This window comes from Canis lupus, chromosome 24, assembly GCF_003254725.2.
Source record: "Canis lupus dingo isolate Sandy chromosome 24, ASM325472v2, whole genome shotgun sequence".
Lineage (NCBI taxonomy): Eukaryota > Metazoa > Chordata > Mammalia > Carnivora > Canidae > Canis > Canis lupus.
This window is the reverse complement of record NC_064266.1, coordinates 23945460-23970326: the sequence shown is the minus strand read 5'-3', so window position 1 is coordinate 23970326 and position 24867 is coordinate 23945460. Positions and strand designations below refer to the sequence as shown.

General features: G+C 47.7%; 1 protein-coding gene across 6 annotated transcripts; it reads left to right on the top strand.

Moving 5' to 3' along the window:
- Positions 1-749: 749 nt before the first annotated feature.
- GGT7 (gamma-glutamyltransferase 7) lies at positions 750-24867 on the top strand. Of its 6 annotated transcripts, none has more exons than XM_025469805.3 (15): positions 750-969; positions 8364-8599; positions 8959-9110; positions 10317-10434; positions 11297-11364; positions 11577-11650; positions 11954-12150; positions 14171-14258; positions 15798-15925; positions 16099-16187; positions 18599-18748; positions 18867-18984; positions 19695-19832; positions 20982-21074; positions 24091-24153. In XM_025469805.3, exons 1-15 carry the CDS (start codon positions 801-803, stop codon positions 24151-24153), a joined length of 1881 nt encoding a protein of 626 aa, XP_025325590.1. In that variant the 5' UTR covers positions 750-800. The 6 variants fall into 6 exon arrangements, with proteins under 6 accessions (XP_025325590.1, XP_025325588.1, XP_025325587.1 ...); XM_025469803.3 differs by having other exon boundaries at positions 751-969; positions 20982-21081; positions 24091-24867; XM_025469802.3 differs by having other exon boundaries at positions 751-969; positions 10317-10446; positions 20982-21081; positions 24091-24867.

Genomic DNA, 24867 nt, shown 5'->3' with positions numbered 1-24867 from the left:
ATCTGGGGGTCTGCTTTTATTTATTTTTTTGGGGGGGGTCTGCTTTTAAAGATCCTAACGCACACTCAAGTTTGGACTCACTGTCCTATGCTAATAGGTAGGGGTCCTAGAAGGGGTTGATTGAAAGAGGAATCTGAGAAGTTTTGGGGGTCAGGGGGGAGATGTGACGTCCGAGGAGAGACATCTGAGGAGGAATCTCTAAGTGAAGCAGTCTGGGGATGAAGTAAGGGTAGGACTGTGTGTGTGTGTGTGTGTGTGTGTGTGTGTGTGTGTGTGTGAAGGACAAGTCTATTGAAAGAGGGGTCTGGGGTCGGAGGAGGAGTCTGAGATCAAAGTCCAAAGAGGAGTCTGGGGCCGAGGACGGGTTCGCGGTCAGTGGAAGAAGGTCTGTGGGCTGAGGAGAGAGTCTGGGGTCTGAGAAGGATTCTGGCTCAAACTGGACGGAGGAAGGGGTTTGTCCCTTGGGCTGCATAGAGTGTCCCTAGCCACTAAGGTCGCGCTTGCAGCGCTCTTCTCCACCCCCACCCCAGCCCCCGCGCGCTCTCAGGACCGCTCTCCAGGCCCTGTGCGGACCGCGCACCGCCCACCTGCCGGTCCACTGCAGGCTGACAGCGCTAGCGGGAGGGGTGCGCAGTCAGACCCCGAGGCCCGTGGGGCTGTGGTGAGGCGCCCCCTCCTGGCTGCCCAGGAGCTCAGGCCCCGCCCTCCACCCCCACCCCCCACCCCCCCCACCCCACCCCCCCCCGCTCCCGCCGCACCACTTCCGGCAGGCGCTGCGTTGCTGGGGGGCGCGGGCGAGGATGGCGGCGGAGAACGAGGCCAGTCAGGAGAGCGCCCTGGGCGCCTACTCGCCCGTGGACTATATGAGCATCACCAGCTTCCCGAGGCTGCCGGAGGACGAGCCGGCGCCCGCGGCCCCTCTGAGGGGCCGCAAGGACGAGGACGCCTTCCTAGGAGACCCCGATACCGGTGAGGCCCGCTGGCCCCGTCCCTGCCCCCTGGGACGTCCCCGGTCCTTCATCTGCGCGGAGCATCACCTCCAGGCTCCATCTCCCTAATTCATCCCCTTCCTCCTGAACCTCTCCCTTCTCCTCCCATGTCTCTGTTCATTAGTGGGGATGGAGATGCATTTTTGCCTTGGAGGCTTAGGATGAAACAAGGGAGAACGGTGCCAGGAACTGCAGTAGCAGGGGTTGGGGTTACCTCTTGGGAAGAACCAACTAATAAGGAAGGAATGCTGGAGAGGAGAGCCTAGGGGACAGCTGTGACCACCTAGAAGAGGGTGTCCGTTTGTCACAAAGAACAAGATAGGAGAAACCAAGTCAGACTGCAGCAGGATGGGTAGAGGCTAGGTCTTCAGAACTTCCCCACAGCCATGGATTGTGGGAAGGACAGACCTTAGGGAGAAGCTGAGAATATCTTCGTGTTCCGGAAGGGGTAAAGAGAATGTGATTTCCCTTTGTGAGCGCCGGGTATTGGGAGACAGGGGGATGGACTGCATGACCTCTCAGAGTCCTTGGGGACCAGAGTGCCTCTGCTGCCCTGTGGATTACCTCACCCCTCCGGAGGCATGGATCAGGCCAGGATGTTAGTAAGGTACCCTGCCCCCTAGGAAACAGGCTCCAGAATTTCACTGTGTTCTCAGCCTTTGAAGAGACTGCAAGGGGTGGGAGGAGGGAGGAGGGAGACAGGGCTGGGGTGGGGGGAGACCTGAGGGCCAAGAGCTCTCTGAGCATTTCTTCCCTAGGGCTCTCCCTCCTATCCATGTGGCCCAGCTCTATCCTCCTCTCCATTCTTCATCCTCCATCCCCCGTCCCTCTTTCCCTCAACGTCACTTCCTGGCATTAGAGCATCCTTCTGCTTCACTCTTCCTCCCAGTGCCTGCACTTGAGCTCTCTCCCTCACCAGCCTGGCAGATCCTGCCTCTCTGACCCAGCCTTCTCTAGCATGGCCCTTCGATAGCTATTCCCAGCCTGATAGCCTGAAGTTCTTTCCCTCTCCACAATTTTCCAGTTATCTCGTCCTTCCTAGCAGCCCCTGACAACCTAACTAGACTGTACGCTACCTGGAGGGAGGAGTAGAAAAGGCTGGGGAGGCTTTTGGGCATCAGATGTCCACGCTGCAGATCAAAACTTCTTTTCTGGAGGTAGTAACCCTGGAATCAAGAGGTAGCAGGGAAAGTAGTGAGAAGATGTGTCCTGGTGGATAACAGCCTGAAACCAGGCCCTTTATTCAGGGGTCAGGAATGCTACTTCTGGTTCCAGCACTACCTTGACTCACTGTATGACAATGGGCACATCTACCCTGACCTGAGCCCTAGTTCCCTCTTCCAGCTCAACTAGGAATGCCTATCTGTCCTAACCCAGAGATTGGAAGCCCCTGACATGTTATCTCCTGGTTCCCTATAAATGTCTTAACATTTATCAAGCCTGTGATTATATGAACAATAAGCCTTATGAGGACAGGATTGTGACTGCTTTGTTCACCATCCTTTCTCCACCTTCCAGCATAGTGCTAAAGGCTCAATAAAAATTACTGAATAAATAAATGAATGAGCGATCTCAGGATGAAAGAATTACAGGGGAGAGTTCTCAAACCTCAGGGAGTACCTTGGAGAATTAAGACAGGTTCCACTCTCATCTGTACAAAAATCCAGCAGAGACCCTTGTCACCTGAGCTTCTGGGACTCTGCACCTTATGTCATGGTTGTGCACTCATGTTCCAAGTACCCTTACCATCATACCTATGTAGTAATTTCAATGCTGTGTCTCGGAGTACTGCTTCTAAGCCCCAAGGCTCCTTTTGCCAGCTGGACTAGCCTTTTGGCAAACATGATCTCCTATGTTCTCAACCTGGAGGTGCCATCTCCTGGCACTGCCCCATCCTCTTATCCAGGGCCTTGGTTGTGCCCAGCTAGCCTTTAGCCTGCCACTCCCCAGAACCAAGTACCAAGTACCCCGCAGCGGACCCTGTGGGAAATAGAGCTAAATGGTGACCACTGTAAGGTTGGGGAGAGTCTTGGCTCTCTTCTGAGCTCCGGGCCCATGAGTTCCTCTCTGTCCCAGGCATCTGCCTCTAGATGTCCTGCAAGTGCCTCACCTTCAGGATGTTCTATGCTGAATTCATCATCTCTTCCCCATAATTGTCCTTCCTCTAGTGTCATTCTCCATTAATGACACTGCCATTCATCCAGTCTCCAAGGTAGAGAAGCCCAGGAGCTACCCATGACTTTCTTCCTTCCTCTTACTTCCAAATGGTAATCAGATGCTCTCTGTCCTCTTAAGTGTCTTGCAATCCATCTCGTCATTCCTGCTATCACCACTGTAGCCTAAGCCCCCATCCTTTCTTACCTGTATTACCCATAGGCTTCTAGCTACTCCCTACCCCCTCTCTGTCCTCTGCTCCCCCAACCCCAATCCACCTACCACCCTGAACTTCTGATCATGTCATTCTTTGGTTCAAAAATCTTTAATAATTCTGCCCTTAAAGGAATAAGCAAGTCAAGGATGACCTTAGTTTCCAGCCAAGACCTCTTTTCTGAGCTCTAGACTTACCAGGTCAACTCTGTTCAGGATTTTTTTGTCATAAATTCAGTTAAAACTGAGCTAATCCTAAAAGAGAATTTTATTGGGTAACATAACTGAAAAATTCAGGGATATGGTGCCTCAGGCATAACTAGATCAAGGTACCTAAAAAAGAATTGGCTTTTGTGTTTTGCTTTGCCTTCCTTTTTATGGATTTCATCTTTAGAAAGCCTCTCATTCTGTGGGGGCAAGATGCCCCCAACAGGAATGGGTTTAAACCTTACCATTTTAGCAACCTAGACAGAAGGAAAGCTTTTCTCTTTCCAATAGTTCCAGCAATAGAACTAAGTTTGTGTCTCATTGACCTGGTGCTGGTCACATACATATCTGTCTCTCAACCAGTCTCTGTAAAGAGGTACCTGTTCCAAAGGGCTACACTTATACACTCACTCTTACTCTGTTGTTTTCTAAAAGAAAATTGAATAGAAACAGCATCTAAGCAGATAAAAATCAGATGCAAAAAAAAAAAAAATCAGATGCATACTAGGCTATTTGCCTCCAGACAACTCCTGTTGGTGTCCCATAAGTTTATAATTGCCAAAATTAAACTCATCATATTTCTCCCAAAAGACTTGTTTCTTCTGATTCCAAACTAACCTTTTCCCAGTATCCTGCTGTTGCTCTTACATAGGAGTAAAATCAATGGTATTATTGCCCTAGTGCCTACATGGTAAGGTACTCAGTAAATATTTTTGTTGAATAAATGAATAACTTAATGATTGATGGGCTAAAAAGTCTTGATTAGGTCCAACTCTGATGGAGCCATATCACTTCCCCTCCTGGTCTCTCATAGCTGATTGGAGAAAACAGATTTAAGGACATGTACCTGGAAGTATCAACTAGAATTAGCCTATAAGGTTGGTTTTTGAGTGTGGAAATGGCTCCCAATGCCTTGTGGAGCAATGGAAAGGAGGTTTTGAGTTACTCTTGCTTCTGCCATTGATTCATTTTATGACCTTACGTAGGTAATCTCACCTTTTCGAGCCTCAGGTTTCCTCATCTGTAAAATGGCGAGAGTAGGCCTATCTCATAAAGTTATGGAAATGCTTCAATGAGGGAATGTATGTAAGGTGCTTGAAATATAGTCAGCATCAATAAATACAAGTTCAAAGCCATTTCCTGCACTTCTTTTGAAACCTCTAGGGACCATGAAGAGTTCTACGCCCATGGTAGATATTTCACATCTGTCTGTTGAATGAATTCCAGTTTTATTTACAGACTGTGTAAATGAAGTGCTGGTGCTGAGAAGTAGAGGCAAGTATGATCAGCTGAAGGAGGCTTCCAGAAGACAGGTTTCTTTTTTTTAAATAAAATTTTTAAAATACATTACATGTTTATGGTCCAAAAAAAAAAAAAAAAGAAAAGAAAACAATGAAGGAAAGTAAAAGTCCTCTTGTCTATTCCTATCTGCCCACAATCTTTGCTCTTTATTTAAAAAATATATGTGTTGGGGATCCCTGGGTGGCTCAGCAGTTTAGCGTCTGCCTTCAGCCCAAGGTGTGATCCTGGAGTCCTTGGATTGAGTCCCGCATCAGGCTCCCTGAATGGAGACTGCTTCCCCTTATGCCTGTGTCTCTGCCTCTCTCTCTCTCTCTCTTTCTGTCTCTCTCATGAATAAATAAATAAAATCTTTTTTTTTTTTTAAAGAGAAAATAGTGCCTGAGTCGAAGGCAGGCGCTAAACCACTGAGCCACCCAGGGATCCCCAAATAAAATCTTTAAAAATATATATATGTAGATAGATAGATAGATAGATAGATAGATAGATGATAGATAGATTTAGGAGCATCTGGCTGGCTTGGTCGATGGAGAGTGCAACTCTTGATCTTGGGGTAGTGAGTTTGAGCCACATGTTGGATGTAGAGATCACTTTTAAAAAATAAAATATTAAATATATATATATTATTTTATTTATTTATTCATAAGAGACAGAGAGAGAGAGAGAGAGGCAGAGACACAGGCAGAGGGAGAAGCAGGCTCCATGCAGGGAGCCCGATGTGGGACTCAATCCTGGGTCTCCAGAATCAGGCCCTGGGCTGAAAGCGGCGCTAAACCACTGAGCCACCCAGGCTGCCCCTATATATTTTTTTTAAAAAAGGAAATCTATATGTAGTAAAAATTTCAAACAAGAAATCTTCCCACCCCATCTCATTCCTACCTTCAGTATCTTTCCTCAAAAGTAACCATCATAAGTATTTTCTAAAAATTATCTCTAGACGTATGTGGCTTCTTATTTACACAAAAGGGGGGAGGGTGAATTATGGAAGGCCTTGAATGCTAGGTCAGGGAGCTTGGATTTTTTTTTTTTTTAAGATTTTATTTGTTTATTCATGAGAGACACACAGAACAAGAGAGAGGCAGAGACACAGGCAGAGAGAGAAGCAGGCTCCATGCAGGGAGCCCCACGAGGGACTCAATCCCGGGTCTCCAGGATCACGCCCTGGGCTGAAGGTGGCGCTAAACCGCTGAGCCACCGGGGCTGCCCAGGGAGCTTGGATTTTTATCATGTTGGCATTGATGAGCCATGACAGTATTTTATTTTATTTTTTTTGTTTTTGTTTTTGTTTTTGTTTTTCCATGACAGTATTGTATTTTATTTTATTATTATTATTTTTTTATGATAGTCACACAGAGAGAGAGAGAGAGAAAGGCAGAGACACAGGCAGAGGGAGAAGCAGGCTCCATGCACCGGGAGCCCGACATGGGATTCGATCCTGGGTCTCCAGGATCGCGCCCTGGGCCAAAGGCAGGCGCCAAACTGCTGCGCCACCCAGGGATCCCAGTATTTTAAACAGGAAAATTTAACAGTCGATTTTCAGCATTATCCCACAGACTTTTTTTTTTTTTTTTTGAGATTTTTATTTATTCGTGAAAGAGAGACAGAGAGAGAGGCAGAGACACAGGCAGAGGGAGAAGCAGGCTTCATGCAGGGAGCCTGACATGGGACTGGATCCCAGGTCTCCAGGATCAGGCCCTGGGCTGAAGGCGGTGCTAAACCACTGAACCACCCGGGGTGCCCTCCCACAGACTTTTTATTTTTTTATTTTTTTATTATTTTTTTTTCCACAGACTTTTTAAAGGGGTTATACTCCTAGTGCATAATAGCAGGTACTCAAAAAATATTTATTGAATGAGTGAACTTTTTATTTTTATTTTTTTAAGATTTTATTTATTTATTCATGAGAGACACACACAGAGAGTGGCAGAAACATAGGTAGAGGGAGAAGCAGGCTTCCTGTGGGGAACTCAATGCGGGATTTGATCCCAGGACCCTGGGATCATGCCCTGAGCCAAAGGCTGACACTCAACCACTGAGCCACCCAGGCATCACAATTAATGAACTTTTAAAAACACATTGTACATACAGTAAGGGTATTAAGGTCAAGGTACTAGGCTATTTCTTTACTGTTCACAAATATCCAGGACCTTTAGGCCATTTAGAGAACTGGTTTCAAGGCTAATATATAACCCAGAAGAGAGAAGCTATGGATGGAAGAAGGTCTCAGCACAGGCCAAGGTAGAAAAGGAATGGAAATAATTAGAGAGTGCCTGGTAGGCATCGTCTCATGGAATCCTTGTACCCATTTGGCCAGTTAGGGATTAACTCCATTATTAGGATAAGGAAAGTGAGGCTCATGACTTGAAATGACTCATTCATAGTCACCCAACAAGTAAATGGCCTTGAGGTCTCCCCCATCTCCACTCTTACTGTCCTCAGATTCATTTTTCATATAGCAGCCAGAGGTATCTTTTTAAAATATAAAACAGATGGATTCCAGTTCTTGCTTAAAACTCTGCACTGGCCTCCCATGGTTCCTAGGAGTAGATCCAAGCTTCTCACTAGGCCCACAAGGCCGGGTGCACCTGGTCTAGCCTCCACCACACTACTCTTTCACTTTGCTCATTATAACAGAGCCACCCAGGCCTTGGTTTAGTTTTTGGGTTTTTGTTTTGTTTTTTCCTAGTGCATCAAGCTTATTCCTACCTTAGGGCTGGTTGTACCTACTGTTCCTTTCTGGAACACTCTACACACTCACCCCTTGTTCTACATATGACTAGCTCCTTCTCATCCCTTAGTTCTCAGCTTGAAAGTCACCTCCACTGAGAAGCCTTGCCAAGTCCCAGCCAAGTCCCCAACACACATCATTATTCTCTATCATTTTCACCCTTCTTTTTCTTCATAACACTTGCTACAGGTAGTAATGATATACTCCTTTGTTTACATGTTTATTTTCTTTTATTCCACTGGTCTGTGAACCCCATGAGGGCACCAACTGTCTATTTGTTTCCCCTAGCATCTACCATAGGACCAGACCCATAGCAGGCCCTCTGTATTTGCTGAATGAGTGAATGGACAAGCCAAGAGAGGTTGGAAGCCAGTGTCTGTCCATTCAGTTTTTGTAGCTACTTCCTTGCACAGAAGGCTGGGCCCCAGCTGGGGCAGGATCTGGTTTCCAGGGAGGGCCCAAACCCCCTCCACTCCAGGAAGTGTTATTTGCCCTGAGTCCTAGGTCCTGGCTGGGGCTCAGATCCCAGGAAGTTTGGTATAGGTAGGGGCCTGGCATCCAGCCTCCTGTCACCCAGCCGAGGATCTCTCTCTCTACTCAGCTGGGACTGCCACGGTCCCGGTTCTGGGGTGCGTTGGGCAGACGCCAAAGGGCGAGCAGTGCTGTCCAGTGGGGTTTGCTTGGGCGGGGGGAGGGCGCCGCCGAATAGCACCGCCTGGAGGGCGGGCAGGGCCGGGTAAGGTGCCCAGACCCACCTGGCTGCCGCCCCACAGACCCGGACTCGTTCCTGAAGTCCGCGAGGCTGCAGCGGCTGCCATCCACATCGTCCGAGATGGGCAGCCAGGACGGGTCACCGCTGCGGGAGACGCGCAAGGATCCGTTCTCTGCGGCAGCTGCCGAGTGTTCCTGCCGCCAGGATGGACTCACAGTCATTGTCACGGCCTGCCTCACTTTTGCCACGGGTGTCACTGTGGCACTCGTCATGCAGATTTACTTCGGGGACCCTCAGGTGAGGGAGTTGGGGGGCAGGAGGAGGAAACTCTAGATGAGGGAGTGGGGAAGTGCTTGTGGAGACCTTGGGAATCGCATTGAGGAATGGCAGAGTGGGGGAGGAGGCCAGCAAATGAAAAGGAGAGAAGACAGAGGGGAGAGGAAGGTCCCAAAGGGAGGGGTTCAAGGTATGAGCAGGACAGAACAAGGAAGGAACTTGATGAGGTAAGAGGCACTGGAGACAGTATGGGGAAAATCATAGAGGACCAGAAGGCGGGGCTCCCACCCCCAACACCTGTGGGGGTTCTGGGGTTGGTGATGACTTACGGAGGCAGGGGGCTCCTACTGCCCCCACCAAGTCCCCTTTCCCTCCCCCAGATCTTTCACCAGGGTGCCGTGGTGACTGATGCTGCCCATTGCACATCACTGGGCATCGAGGTGCTCAGTAAACAGGGATCTTCTGTGGATGCCGCTGTGGCAGCAGCCCTGTGTTTGGGAATCGTGGCTCCACACAGTTCTGGCTTGGGCGGGTAAGGAGCTCCCAGCTGTGGAGGTTGGGTTTCCCCGGGTCTATTTCTGTACCCTGGTCTGTAGGCCTCATCCTGGTGGTCTTCGAGTTTGACCAGAGGGGCAGCTGGGCCCTAACTCCTTGCATTTTGTCTTTCTACACCCAATTCTACCCCCTTCTCCTTACATGGAGTCAGAGGAGGTGTTTTCACAAGCTTTTTTTTTTTTTTTTTTTTAACTGGGGAAAGGCTTTTATAAACTATAAAGTGCACAGGTAGAGGTATAGTTTATTTATTAAGGCAGAGTACTTGAACTTTTACGGTTTACAAATCCTTAAAACAAATCCTGTGAGCATGATGAAAACCATGGACCCTCTGTCCTCTGAAAACAGGCTGAGAACTCTTAGAACTGGCCACTTATGGGCCATACCCAGTGCACAGATTAGTTTGGTTTCTACACTTAAACTTTAAAAAATTTGTTTGCCATTGTTAAAAAAGTTAAGAATTTTCATAAAAATCCAGATTTTCAACATCTCTTAAACAATCAGGAGACCCGGTAACACTCTGTCCACATACCCACATGGCTGCAATTATCTGGGGCTAAATAGCATGATGGGGCTTGTGCTGTCCACTTGGCCATAGTTCCTACCACTCCCTATTGCTCGTCTTTCCTTATTATGTAACTTTGGTCAGGCCAACCATCTCAGATGCAACTCCCATCTCAGATGGAAATAAGTCACAGAAAAGGGACAAACTGACAAAGTCCATAGCTTGGCTCCTGCAATACCAGCCCTGCAGGCCCTACCAAAGAAATCCCCCTTTTAGTGCTATACAGTCCATCCTTACATAATTCAGTCCTGGGAGAGGGAGCCCGGGCATACCATAGAGGCAGGTGCAGGAAGTTGGCAGGGGTCCATCTGTGTGGTCTAGGGCGGGGCAGGAGGTAGAACATCTTGCTCTTCCAGTCTCTGAGTTTTCCTTAATCAGGGATTAAAGTCTCAAGTAACAGGCTAGAAGAGGTCCCTGGTCTTTGGGTCCCCAACCTCCTTGATTTCATTCCCCGCCCTTGTACAGTGGCTGAGTCTCTGAACCCCTGCTAGAGGGGGCTCAGACATCTGACTCCTGTGACAAACTTAGCCTACAGCCATCATCACTGGGGATTAAAGGGTGGGAGGTTAATTGTTTAGAGGGGTAGTATCTTATCAACCTCCCCTTCTGTGTCTCTCCCAGTGGGGGCGTGATGCTGGTACATGACATCCGAAGAAATGAGAGCCACCTAATTGATTTTCGGGAGTCTGCACCAGGGGCCCTCAGGGAAGAGGCCCTGCAGAGATCTTGGGAAACCAAGGTGGGGACCCTGGTGAGAAGAGAGAATCCAGGGATGGTTCCCCTTCACTGCCTTTCTGCTAACCTAAACATAACTTTGCTGGGTAATTATTATGGAAGTGAGGAAAAGAGTGAAGCAGGGTGCTCTTAAGGTTATGAGGGAGATAGGCAGCCCCCCAAATAAAATAATGAAATCATGTACCAAAAGATCTGTATGGTTGATAACAGGCAATACAGCAACACCTTACTTCTCTGGCAACCTTACCTATCTGGAAGCCTGAACAGCCTAAGAGGTTGCAAAGTTCCTGCACTATAACTCACACATCTCATTCGGAGCCTATTGACTATAACTCTTCCAGCACACACATATTGGAAGAGTAAAGAGTAACTGCTAAAGGCAAACCCACCATCCACTGAGAGCAAGGGAGGAAATAGAACAAACTTGGGAAAAACAGGTATTTGGTACAGTGGCAAAAGCCAAGCACATGCCTGAGTTATCACAGCTGAGTAATGGTGGTGTGATCATGAAAAGGTTAAATGAAAGTCCCTTGTCCATTATTTTAAAAGCCAGGAGTAGATATAATCCAATGTAGACAGGTTTCCATCTTAATTGGTTATGTTTTGGTTCTTTAAAGGGTTTTCTTAATTTATAAATCCCTCAATTATGATAGATAAGGAAGCCTTTCTGCATTCGCTGATAGTAAGTCAGGGAAATGGGAGGAATGCCTTCTTGGGGAGAGCTTGTCCCTCCTCTGGGATACTTGGCCTGTGTCTTTCCCCTGTGCCAGCCCCCATCCCTGGCTTGGGGCTCTGCAGAGTTCAGCCCAGCCCCCCCCTTCCAGTGACCTGGTCTCCTCTCTCCCTCGCCTGCCCGCCTTGCCCAGCCTGGGCTCTTGGTGGGGGTCCCCGGAATGGTGAAGGGGCTACATGAAGCTCACCAGCTCTATGGCAGGTAAAGACCTTCCCCCTGGGGGCCAGGGGCCCCTGCCTGCATCTCTCCTTGGGTGGCCCTCTCCTACCTTCCTGGATTTTTTCCTTCCCAACTCCCCCACCTAATATCCCCTTCCCTTGCCAGGACTCACCTTCCCAGGACCCCCCTTTCCCCCAGGACCCCTCCTCCTCCCCCCAGGATCTCCTCCACCCCCTGCTCTCCGGCCCCCCCAGGCTGCCATGGTCCCAAGTCCTGGCCTTCGCAGCAGCTGTGGCCCAAGATGGCTTCAACGTGACCCATGATCTAGGTCAGTGGGGCCTGGGGGTGGGGAGAAAGGCATGAGATTGATGGGAAGGGAAGAGGGAACTTCAGAGATTTGGGGCCCAAGCCAGAAAGTACCTCTCTTCCATTTGCTCCCTTAGCTCCCTCCCCACCCATCCTACCCTCATAGGGATTAAGCTTCAAATGAGGGGATCTGGGAAGGGCCCATATACACCCCCTACCTCCCCCATAACAGGCTTGGGGGGCCAGAGCTCTTAGGGCCAGCCACTCAGCCACCCACCTATAGCGCATCTCAGCCTCCTGCCCAACCTCTTGTCCCTACTTGCAGCCCGTGCCCTGGCCGAACAGCCTCCGCCCAATGCATCTGAGCGTTTCCGTGAGACATTCCTGCCGTTGGGCCACCCGCCACTACCTGGCTCACTGCTGCGTCGGCCTGACCTGGCTGCAGTGCTGGATGTGCTGGGCACCTCCGGCCCTGCCGCCTTCTACGCAGGAGGTAATCTCACACTGGAGATGGTGGCCGAGGTGAGCACTTGGGGAGCCCTCTGCCCTGAAGGTCCCTACTGCAGGGACGTCTTCTTCCCTTTCCTTCCTTTTCTGTCTTTCTACATAAATTTACTGGTGATTCCATTTACTTAGGATTCTATAATAGACAAAACTAACTTCTGGTGGTAGGAATTAGATCAGTGGTTGTTTGGGGGTGGGAGCAGCTGATGGGATGCAGCACAAAGAACCCCCTGGGATGATGGAACTGTGAGAGATGCCCTTGGGCCCCCTAGGGCTAGTGCCAACCTGTACAGGGTCTTGACCTGTCCTTCCCAGGCCTGGCAGAGACCTAGGATCAGCCTCAGCTTTCCTGAGCCCGCAATCCCATCCTGCTCTTGGGTTTTGTAGGGACTAAGGGAAACCCCTCCTTCACTGGTGACTGTCAGGCCTGGGGATATTGACACAAGGGCTTACCAACCAACCAGAAAGACTTAGTCTGAGGTAGTAATGGGTTCTGAGAACTGTTGTCAGTAATTCAAAACCCCTAATAGAAAATTATGTTCAAGATAAGGATACATAGACCAACTCTGTGATTCTCTCATCAGTATCTTGGGGTGATTATATGTATCTCTACCATTCAGTTGTGGGAATTAAATTGGTCTGCCATTCATTCTACATTCACAGAGTGCCTGTTTGGTGTCAGACCCTGTGCTGGGCACTGGAGTTATGGCTATGAGATAGACACCAATCTCAAATGGACTTAACTGGGAAGTCCAACAGAGTACTGGCTATGGGTCTCCTGGATCCACAGCTCCATCCACTTTGCTAGGCAATGGTCTGTCTGTCTCTCTTTCTGCCATGACTCTACTTTCTTCTGTTTGAATTCACTCTCTGTCAGATCTCTTTCTCTCCTGCTCTGCACTGGCCATCTTTCTAGCAAATTATCCCGGAGAAAGAGCATGCCTCATTACAATAGTTACAGTAAAAGCCTCCAGGTTATATCTTATCAGCCTGTCAGAGGTCTTATGACTATCCCCAAACCAGTCCCTGGTTTGGAAAAGGAACGCTCTGATTAGCCACACCTGGATCTTCTGAAGAAGGAAATGGAGGAGACTCTGACAAAGACTATCTGAGCTTTAAAAGAAAAAAAACCCAAAGTGAAATTTATAAACTTGACCAATAAAGGAACACATACCATCCAAGAAATTCGGTGTGTAGTTCACTGAAGGTGGATTAGAAGTCAGAGGTTTCAAGTACTAAAAAACACAAAGAGAGTGAGAGAGAGAGGATTCCTAGTGTTTATGCTAATTTAGGAATGAAAATTAACCCTGCTGGAAAGGATGGAAAAAGCCCAAGGGTTTGTACAAAATTGGTTCATTGATCAATAGAGTGCTTGGTTACATGCAATGAGCGTCATTCCTACCAGGATATCCAGAGTTCACAGTTTTGGAGTAGCTTTAGTTAATTGTAGTGAAATAAAGAATTTGATTGTGATATCTTATAGGCAAATTATTCTGTAAATTGAAAATGTTCCTTTTTTTTTTAAAGTAATCTCTACACCTGATGTGGGGTTTGAACTCAGGACCGCAAAATGCTCAGAGTTGCGTGCTCTATGGACTGAGCCAGCCAGGTGCCCCAGAAAACATTCCTTTACGTAGACAGAGAATGTAGAATGTTCAAGGCATGGAGTCATGAGTTCAGAAACTGTAGGTCACTCTTGGTGGCTGTATAGAGCTCACTGGGGAATAGCAAGACATGAGGTGGGAGAGGTGGGCAGGGGCCAGATCACAAAGGGTCTTGGATGCCAATCTAAGGAGATCATTCATAGAATGTCTGATACATAGCAGGTGCTCAGTGGTAGTAGTTTTTCCCCTTCCTTTTTTCTGGGGTACCCAGGGCTAATGGGGTCCCTAAAGGCCATGATGGAAATTTCATAAGGCACAAAAGTTATGAACATCTAATCTGTCTTTGATTCAAACATATACCATAGGCCAAGCCCATATGCTCACTGTGTAATGTATGGCTCACAGCTGTGGTGGGGTCATTCTCTCCCCTGCAGGCCCAGCATGCAGGGGGTGTCATAACTGAGGAGGACTTCAGCAACTACAGTGCCCTCGTGGAGAATCCTGTGTGTGGCGTGTACAGAGGTGACCTCTCTCCCAGCTCTCAGGGTCCCTGCTCAGGGGAAGCCTCCCAGTCCATGGCTACTTCCTTTTGGCCTAGAGACTCCTCCCCATTTTTCAGGAGAGAAACTGAGGCAGTGAGCTGCCTGGGCAGCCAACTGTTGAAGCAAGCCAGAGCCAGTCCACCTTCTGAAGTAGTCATGGAGTCAGTTACCCCAAATATTTAGGATATGGGAAGGGAGGTCTGGTCAGAGGGTCAGGCCTAGAAGTTGGGGTTATGGCCATTGACTTTCTTGTTGGGCTCTATGTTGCCTCAGCCCCACTCCCACTGCCCTGTACTTCCTAAGAAGAATTTATAAGACCAGAGTGCATCTAGCTTTGTATTGAACAAACTTTTCAAAACAATTATAGACCTGTCCCCCCATTGTGTCAAAAGGAAACTGAGGCCCAGTGATGGAATGAAACTTAACCTACCAAATTCAAACTAGCAAGGAGCCTGGAAAACCAAGCTTATGACATGGGTGAAGTCCATGTTTGCTGAACCCAAAGTGGTGGGTTCCTAGGTCCCTCAGAAAGTTCTCGGGTTCTTTCCTCTCTAGGAGGTCTGGATCACCTCAAGCCCCAGGACAGGTCACCTCTGAGTTCAGGTTTCCAGGCCTCACCCTCTACCCTGATTCTTCTACCAGAGGTGATGGTATATAGAGCAGAAGAAGAGCATAGTTTTGGAACCAGGAAGACCTGGGTTTGAGTATTAGCTGTGCCATTCACCTTGAACAAGTCACTTCCCACTCTGAGCCATGGTTCCCTCCTGAAAATGGAGATAATAGTAGTGCTTACCTCTCAGAGTCCCCATGAAGATTTGAGATGATGCAGTCCTGATCAGAGTGGATACTGAATGCTTATTTGATTTTATACTTATATCCTCCCCAGCCTGGGTCCTCTTGGCAATGCCAGTACCTTGAGTGCTCTGGGTTTCCCTTGTCTCCTGTAAACAGGACCAGCTGCCTCTCTGTGCCTCAGTTTGTTCACCTATAAAATGAGGATAATGACATTACCCATTGTGAGGATTAAATGAGTTAATCAGTTAATGTTAATGTTATGTGTCACATATTATCATTATTCCTTCAATGTCCAAGCATCTAATAACAGGGGCCTCAAATAGGATGAGGAGGTTGCTGCTCGCACAAAGTTTTGGGGGTGGCCCAGAATAGTATCCTGCCCTGTGGAAGGAGCTAAAAGGAGACACATGGTTGTTTAGGACTCTGGACATCTGGACACCTGCTCTGCACACATCATGACTCTGGGAAGACTACAGAACTCTTAGACCTTAGTTTCCTTGTGCAGAAGAGGAAACTGAAGACCAGTGTTCTGGGTTGAAGTCCTGGCCCTGCCCTTTACTTGCCATGTGAACTTATGTGGGTTCCTTTGCCTCTCAATGCAGTTTCCCTGTCTGATGAGGGGTCAGTGCAGTAGTCTCAATCTATGTGATGGTGGAATGTGGAGATGCTTTGACCCCTCCCCTGCCACCTGGTCATTTCTTTTTTCTTTTTTTTTTTTTTCCAGGCCACCTGGTTCTCAGTCCCCCACCCCCACATACAGGTCCTGCCCTCATCAGTGCTCTCAACATCCTTGAAGGCTTCAATCTCACCACACTGGTGTCCCGGGAACAGGCTCTTCACTGGGTGGCAGAGGCAAGGCCAACCCCTCTACCCTGCTCTGGGTCTTGGTACACTGGAAGATGGGTCGGGGGGGACGGGTGCTGCCATGAGGCAGGACTAACCTCCAAGTTTTCTCACATGAGGATCGTTAGTGTGGGTACTGGGAGGAGCCTGGCAGCCTCTTCCACACCCCATTACATTTTCAGACCCTGAAGATCGCATTAGCCCTGGCCAGCAGACTGGGAGATCCTGTCTACGATTCTACCATCACTGAGAGCATGGATGACATGCTTAGGTGGGTCCCAGGGCAGGACCCTCAGGGCACAGAAGTGGTGGTGGGTGTGAGGAAAGGATCAGGTGAAAAGCAGCTAGTAAAGCAATAAGACCTGGAGTCCCAAGTCAGTTTCAGCTCAGCTCCCGCTCAAACTAGTTGCCTCTCCCAGAACCTACCTCAGTTTCCCCATTTGTATGATGAGTTAGCCTGTGTCATTTGGCTCTCAAAGCTTTCTGACTCTAGCAGGGCACATATCTGTGCCCACCTGTGCCCCCTTTTTAGTGGGAAAAGAAAGCCTAAGAACAATAAAAAGTCTTCAAGCAAATACCTGAGGCAATGGGGATTTTGATTATACTGTATCTACACTCGCAGCATAACATCCTATTAAGACTGTGGGCTCTGGCCAGACTGCCTCAGTTCAAATCCCAGCCTCACCACTCACTAGCTTTGTACATTGGGCAAGTCATTTAAATTCTGTCTCAGTTTCTACCAGGGTGTCTGACAATCATGGTGCCAAACTCATGAGATTGTGATAAGGACTATTTAAGGTCATATATGCTAAGTGCTTAGCACGTTGTCTGGCACAAAATAAATATCCAACAAATAGTAGTATTTATGGGCAATAGGGGTGAGTAAGAATGGTTGCTATTTAATTGCTACTCTGATGGACTGAAAGGCTAGCTTAAGGAAAAATCAGAAACCAAAAATATAGTTAGCATAAATTTGTAGTATTACTCAAACAACTCTATGAACTAAGTTGAAAACAACGAGACAAGACGAATAGCTTATAATTAAAAAGCAAAAGGAACAGCAACCAAAAACAATAAGCAGCTCAAGGCCACAAGGATGGGGGCTAAAAACAAAGCCCCTGTCCACCCATGCAATCCACTTGAAACAAAGCCCTCTGTTCCTCTTCTGTGTGGCCTCCAGCCTCTATGGTCGAAATGGGAATGAGAGTCTTCGGTAATCCTTGGTAACTTGTCATTCTCTAATCAACTAGAATCACCACACTGACAGTTATTCAGTAAGGAACTCTCAGCCAAACTTTAAAAAGTCTGGAGAACTGCATGTTGTTTTCAATTTAGCTCTAAAACACACACACACACACACACACACACACATACACACACACACACCTATATTAAATTCATTCAAGTAATTCTTCCAATAAGTAGTTATTAAGGACTTACTGTGTACCAAGTCTTCCTGTGCCTTGAAAACAATTCTTTTTTTTAATAAAGATTTTATTTATTTATTCATGAGAGACACAAAAAGAGTCAGAGACATAGGCAGAGGGAGAAGCAAGCTCCCTGTGAAGAGCCTGATACGGGACTTGATCCCAGGACCCGGGATCACAACTTGGGCCAAAGGCAACCACTGAGCCACTGAGGCATTCCAAAAAATTCTAATAGTAACCAAAGATCCCTGTATACAAAACTCTTCTCTAACTAAACTCTTTTTTTTAAGATTTACTTATTTATTCATGAGAAGGAGAGGCCTAGACATAGGCAGAGGGAGAAGCAGGCTTCTCACAGGGAGCTGGATGTGGGACTGGATCCTGGATCCTGGGATCACAACCTGAGCCGAAGGCAGGCACCCAACTGCTGAGCCACCCAGGCGTCCCTCTGACTAAAGTCTTAATAAAACTTCAGTTAACTACAAATATTAGGTTAAATTAATTGTTTGTTCATTCAAAATCAGTATTATCTGAACATCCACTATGCCCCAGGTATTTTCAAAGAGAAGATTGAGTAAATAAAGTCGCATAACTAAAAGACTCTTGATTCAAGCATGAAATAAAAGTTGGCTCTAAAAGGGAATCTGGGGGGACGCCTGGGTGGGTCAGAGTGGGGATGCTCAGCTGAGCATCTGCCTTTGGCTCAGGGCATCGTCCTGGAGTCCCGGGATCAAGCCCCACATCAGTCTCCCTGCATGGAGCCTGCTTCTCCCTCTGCCTATGTCTCTGCCTCCCTCTTTCTGTGTCTCTCATGAATAAATAAATAAAATCTTAAAAAAAAATAAAAAGGGAATCTGGGGATACCTGGGTGGCTCAGTGGTTGAGCATCTGCCTTTGGCTCAGGGTATGATCCCAGAGTCTGGGGATTGAATCCCACATTGGGCTCCCTGTGGGGAGCTTGCTTCTCCGTCTACCTATGTCTCTGCCTCTGTGTGTGTGTCTCTCATGAATAAATAAATAAATAAATCTTTAAAAGGGAATCTGGATAACACCTAAATGAACTCAAGTCAGTTCAACAACGATTTCCTGGATATTTCCCATATGCTCAGAATGAGAGATTGCTCTTATAGACATAATAGTCCAGTGGAAGAGAGAGACATTAATCAAATAATTGCACAAACAGGCACCACAGTGTGGTAGGTGGCATGTAATGAGAGCCTGCTGTGTATTAATCTTCTACCCCTTGTCTTTTCAGCAAGGTAGAAGCCGCTTACCTCCGGGGCCACATCAATGACTCCCAGGCGGCCCCTGCCCCACTTCTGCCTGTCTATGAGCTGGATGGGGCCCCCACAGCTGCTCAGGTGCTGATCATGGGCCCTGATGACTTCATTGTGGCCATGGTCAGGTATGCCAGCTCAGACATAGAACCTGGCAGTGGGGATTATCTGGTTCAGGAAGAGGTGGGGGCTAGATGGGAATGAGGGTAGCCTCAGGGCTCACCTGGCCCTAACCTCTACCCCCAGCTCCCTGAATCGGCCTTTTGGAAGTGGCCTCATCACTCCATCGGGGATTCTGCTCAACAGCCAGATGCTAGACTTCTCCTGGCCCAACAGGACTGCTAATCACTCTGCACCCAGCCTGGTAGGGCCTTGCTTCCCTCCTCCCATGGGGACCTTGAGGCTAGGTCTCAGCAATGTGGCTAGAGGTACAGCAATGTGGCTGCCCCTTCCTCTCTACTTCCTCTAGGAACTTCTAGTATAAAGAAAAGGAGCCTAAACAAGGTGTTCACTTCATCCCCAGCCCAAGTCTAGGGCTTGGAGCCTGATGGGCCTGAAGAAACCTCATCCCACTCTGTCCCTGTCTCACTATGTGACCTGGGGAAAGTCTTGCCTCCTCTGTTGGCTTCAATTCCTTCACCTGTACCATAAGGATATTAACCCCCATTTGATGCTTTGGCATTTTTCAGCACAATGGTCTATGATTATGTGATGCTGAGCTGATGGGGCTCAGCTTCTTGTTGGTCAAAGGAAGAAGGAGATAGAAATTATGGTCTAGTTGGAGGCCAGTAATCTTCTCCCCTGCATACTGGGTCCCTGGCAGGACAACAAGAGATAGAGATGACCAGGGTGGAGATTGTTTTGTTCTTCACTTTAGCTATCTGTCTTGGCTTGGCCTCCTCCCCAACGACCCATGATAGCCTCATAGCAAGTCAGTGGGCCCACTATCCACCCTGGTTATCCAGGGACCCTGCCCATTTCAGAGACAGCAAGCTATTACCTGGGAAGGGACCAGTCTCCCATGAAAATTTCCCCTACCTGTTATCCCCTGTGCACTTGGTCCTCTGACAACAGGAGAATTCGGTGCAGCCAGGGAAGCGACCACTGTCTTTCTTGCTGCCCACTGTGGTCCGGCCAGCGGAGGGACTGTGTGGGACCTACCTCGCCCTAGGGGCCAATGGAGCTGCCCGGGGCCTCAGCGGCCTGACCCAGGTGAGGTTTTCTCCATGGTAGGTCCTTTGTGGCCAGCAGCCAGGGTGTGGTCTGAACTGTAATGTCTTTATGTCTCTGGCTTGTTCTCATCCCTAGCTCAACCAACATAGGCTGAGGCTACCTTGTGACAGGCCCATCCTGGGCACTGGGGACATAGGCTGTGCTGAGTTTCTTAGCCAAAATGGAGCCCTAAAGCTCCCTGTCCTCCAAGTTGCATGGAAAATCATGGGTCAGTGGAACTGAGAGGTAATATAGAATCTAGGTTGCCTAGGTCTGTCAAAGAAACCTCAAGTCCTATGATACCTCTACTTAGGATCTGAGTATACAAGCAGGCCTCTTTAGGGTCTGAGTTTGAAAGGAATTGCCTACTCTCCAGAATGTCTCACAACAGTTATACAAATGTTTTGAACATTTGATGTATGTGCCAGGCACTTAATTTAGCAGACGGTGAGTTAAGTAGCCTGAACTTTGGAATCAGATAGCCCTGGGACCCGGCCCAAGTGCTACCAACTTCCAACTGTGTGATTTTGGGGAATTCACTTAACCTCTCTGAACCTCAGTTTCCTCATCTGTAAAATGGAGACAGTAACAACAGCTAGCCTCTATGGAGTTCTACTAAACACCAGGCATGGTGTTACATGTGCTTGCTCTTTTAGTCTTCCCAACATTTGGAAGAATCCTTATTTCCACTTTGTATATGAGGAAACCAAAGCACAAAGAGGTTATGAAGTTAGGTCCAGTGAATAAGAATGGGAAGGCACTTTGGTTTGAGAGCCTACACACACTCCTAACCATTAAGCTAAAAATCCCCCGCTTTGTGCCCTAGATGACCCGGGCTATTAACCCTGTCCTGGCCAGGGAAAAGGGAGGAGAGCTCCAGACCAGATTATAAGAGACTGCCAGTGGTACCTCTTCTTTGGCTCTCTCTAACTCTGGAGCGAATTACTTTCCCTTTCTGGACCTTGGATTCCACCTCTATGAAATGGGGACAGTCATTACAAGCCTACCTGGTCTTCTAAAACTCTTCAGATAATACCCCGAGTGTAAGGGTTCCAAAGAGTAAGAAGTCTGGCCCAAGGGTGAGACCTGGGGAGTTCTGAATCCCCATTTCTGGGGCAGCCCTGACTTTTACCTCTTGCCCACGCACAGGTTTTACTGAATGTCCTGACCTTGAACCGAAACCTGAGTGACAGCCTGGCCCATGGCCGTCTGCATCCAGACCTGCAGTCCAACCTTCTGCAGGTGGACAGTGAGTGCAGAGCAGAGATCCCCATGGGGTGGACAAAAGGCCGGTGGAGAAAGGGGCTTCTCCCCAGGGTGTCCCTGCCTCCATCAGTACAACTCCTGCCAGTGAAAGTTTGGTTACTTTCAACTACTCCTTTGGAACAGTGAAAGATGTGGGGCTTGGAACCAGTTCTGTCATTTCCTGGCTGTGTGGCCTTGGAAATTCATGTGTCCACTCTGAGCCTCAGTTTTCTAATTTGTAAAATAAGATACAGTTGCTCATTCTACAAACCATTCATTCAACAGTTTGTATTGAATACCTAATGTGTGCCAGGCATTATCCTAGGTACTGGGGATACAGCATTTACAGGCAAACAGGAAAATAAGTAATCCAAGAAATATGAAAAAGTGAAATAGATGCTCTGCAGACTGACGTATAGGACTGACTTGATGACTAGGGAAGGCTTCTCTTTGGTGACATTTAAGCGGAGATCTGAAGAGTAAGAGGGAGCCCACCATGCAAAGAACTGGGACAGATTTTGTAGACTAAGGGAATGTATGCAAAGAATTCAGGGCAGAAATGAGCTTGGCATGTTTTAAACGTAGAAAAAAGGCCAGGGTGAGAGTGAGATGAAGTCAGAGAGGCAGGCAGGGGCCAGATCATGGACCTTGTAGATTACAGTAAGAAAATGGACTTTCTTCTAAGAAGTATGGGTGCTTAATTTTAGACACAACTTAATTTCGTAGATGGGAAAGTATGTGCAGCTTTGAAGAATTTTTATTACAACAGATGTATCGATGTATTATTATGCAAGTCCAAAGGGGATAGAACATTGAATGAGACATAGTCTTTGCCTACTTGGTATTATCATCCCCATTTTATAGATTAAAGAAACTGATGCCCATGGAATAAGTGGTAGAATTGAGATTGGAACATATACCTAGCTGATACCAAAGACTCCGTTCTTCATAGCGTATCTCCTAGACTGAAGCACTTTAAAAGTCACAGACCTAAGTCCTCAGCAGTCACACCCTGTGGTTTGGCTGGTAATACTCTGGATCCTGGATAATGATAATAACTTCTGGACTCTCCTGAATGTGAAGCTCTATGCTAAGTTACTTAGTGGGAGGGAGGGGGCTTTGATTCATCCTAGCCCACCTTAAGGAACTCACAGTCTGAGACAGGAGCATGAAGAGTAGAGGCTTGGCAAAGAGATAATTTCATCCACTGAGGGCTCTGGGAGGCTTTATGAAGGAGGTGACAACCGGCTGGGCCTTGAAGCCTGAGCAGGTATTTGGCATGTCCAGAACCTAGAACGTTCTGGAAAAATGGGCAAAAGTCAGAAAAAATAGCTCAGAGAGCAGCCAGGGGCCTGTTAGACTAGAGACATTATTTCCTAAACTTTAGAATTTATCCAACACCTTCATGAATTTTGCCCCATTTTTATACCATCTGAACCATTATTTACATATATGCATCTATAAATGGATTTCCTTCTCAAAATAAGTGTATTTTAAGGGTAAATATTATATCATAATCACAAATGGAAAAGTAGCATCATTTGCCACAAATAAAACTAAATCGCTATAAAAAATCAACTATTTGTAGGTTTTAGGTGGATATTGTTTCCTCAGAAGGTTCTGGGGCCTGCTTTCTCTGTTGAAGAAGGAGGTTAGAAATGTTAGAGGCCAGACTAAAACTTAGTCCTTGCCATTATCCAAAGGATTGAAAGTGAAATACATTTCTGACTTGGTTATTCATTGCTATTCAGTGTTATATCTTTACCTCAAGAACTACCCTAAATTATCTCACCTGAAGAAAGGAGAAGACCAGATCTTTATTGAGGAATAGTAGGAGGTGAGGTTACAGGGCTTATCATGGAGGTCCATGTTAAGAAGCATGGACTTTATCCACTTGAATGGAGGTGGAATAGACCTGAAAGGTTTTATGTAGGGGAAATGGATTAAACAGGGTGGGGGGTGGTTAAGTTGGGGAAACAGCAACTCTGTTGGGCCAGGCAAGAAATGGCAAGGACCTGAACTTACATAAGAAGGTAGGGATTTTTTCATTCATCCATGTAAAGGCACTGAGGATCAATAGTAAACAAGACATCCTTGCCTTCCAAAAGCTTATAATCTAATGGAGAGAGACATAGTAAATGAATAAATAAACAGGTAACATTAAGTACTTTGGAAGAAAATAAAGTGAGGTAAAGATGACAGGGCTGCCGTTTTAGATAGCGGTCAGGGAAGTTCTCCCTGAAGACTGGAATGAAGTAATGAAGCCGGTTTTGTGACTATCTAGGAGGAGAGCATTCCAGACAAATAGAACAGCAAGTGCAAAGCCCTGAGGCAGGAGCATGTTTGGCCTACCTGAGGGACAGCAAGGAGGCTAACGCAGAGTTAATTAAGGGAGAGAGTGGAAGGAAGTGAGGAGTTTAGAGAGGTAGTAAGGTCCCAGATAATGTTGTGTGTTAGAGTCCTTGGTAAGGACTTTGGATTTTCTTCTAAGAGTCATCAAAGCTGTTGGAAAGTTTTGAGAAGGGGAAGTGAGTGGTCTGACTAATGGCTTAAAAGGATCCCTTTGGCTCTCTGTGAATTGGTTGTAAGGAAGCAAGACTGGAACCAGAAAGACCAGTCAGTGGGCTATGCCGTAATGACTGCGACCTGGCTATCCTGACAAGTAATGATGGTAGCTTGGCCCAGGCAGGTGGAGATGAAGAGCCCACAGCCCTTTTTTGCAATATTAGGAATGACCATATATTATTTATCATGTACTATATGCAAGGTTCTAAACTCAGTGCTTTCTATGTATTATCTCCTTTAATCCCTATCACAGCTACATGGGGTAGTTTCTCATATAATCCCCATTTTATGCATGAGGAGGCTGAGGCTCAGAGAGGTAAGGCAGTTTGCCCAAGGTCATGCAGTTCTTCAGTGGGCATCCAGGACCAGGACTCAGATCTGACCTTAGGACTCCTAAGCCAGTGCTCTAAACACTCTGAATATGTACATGTTGGGGCATGGTTTTCAGGTGAGTTCACAGAGGAAGAGATTGAGTTCCTGGAAGCCAGGGGTCACCATGTGGAGAAGGTAGATGTCTTATCCTGGGTCCATGGCAGCCGAAGAACCAACAACTTCATCATTGGTGTGAAGGACCCTCGGAGCCCAGATGCAGCTGGAGCCACCATCCTGTAGAACAGCGGGGTGGGGCAGGGGTCTCTGCTCCCCCCCTTTGCATGTTCCTAGAGTCCCTCCTCCTCCCAGGTTTGGTCTCAGGGGGACCCCAGGGATGCCCCAGATCATGGGCCAGAGAGGGGATGCTTAACAAACCCTATCCCAGAGTAACTGGAAAATTCTCTATCCAGAGGCCTGTGGTGGTGGTAATGATAGTGGTGATGGTGGTGGTGGTGGTGGTGGTGGTGGTGGTGGTGGTAAGTGTCCGTGTTCACAACCAGGCAGGCAGGACCTTGTCAGGCTGTCTGTCTCTTTCCCTCAGCCATGCTGGCCCTGAGCTTCAGGATGTGCTTGCAAACCCTTCTCAAGGGTCCTCACAAACCCAACATCTCCAGTCTGGCCTGACCTGGAACTTGTCTTCCAGCTCCCTTCTCCTGTCCCCAGCCTCATTTCTTAAATGACTAGGATTTTTTTAATGGACCATCCTGCGGAGAGGGTGCTCCTCTCTTCCTCCCACCAAGTTGAGGTGGGGTCTTGCATCTGGGGGACCCCACATTGTGGGTAGGGGTGGGGGTGGGGACCAGCTCAGGGGCTTCCATTTGCAAAGGGGAATTAAAGAAAGACTATTGCTTAA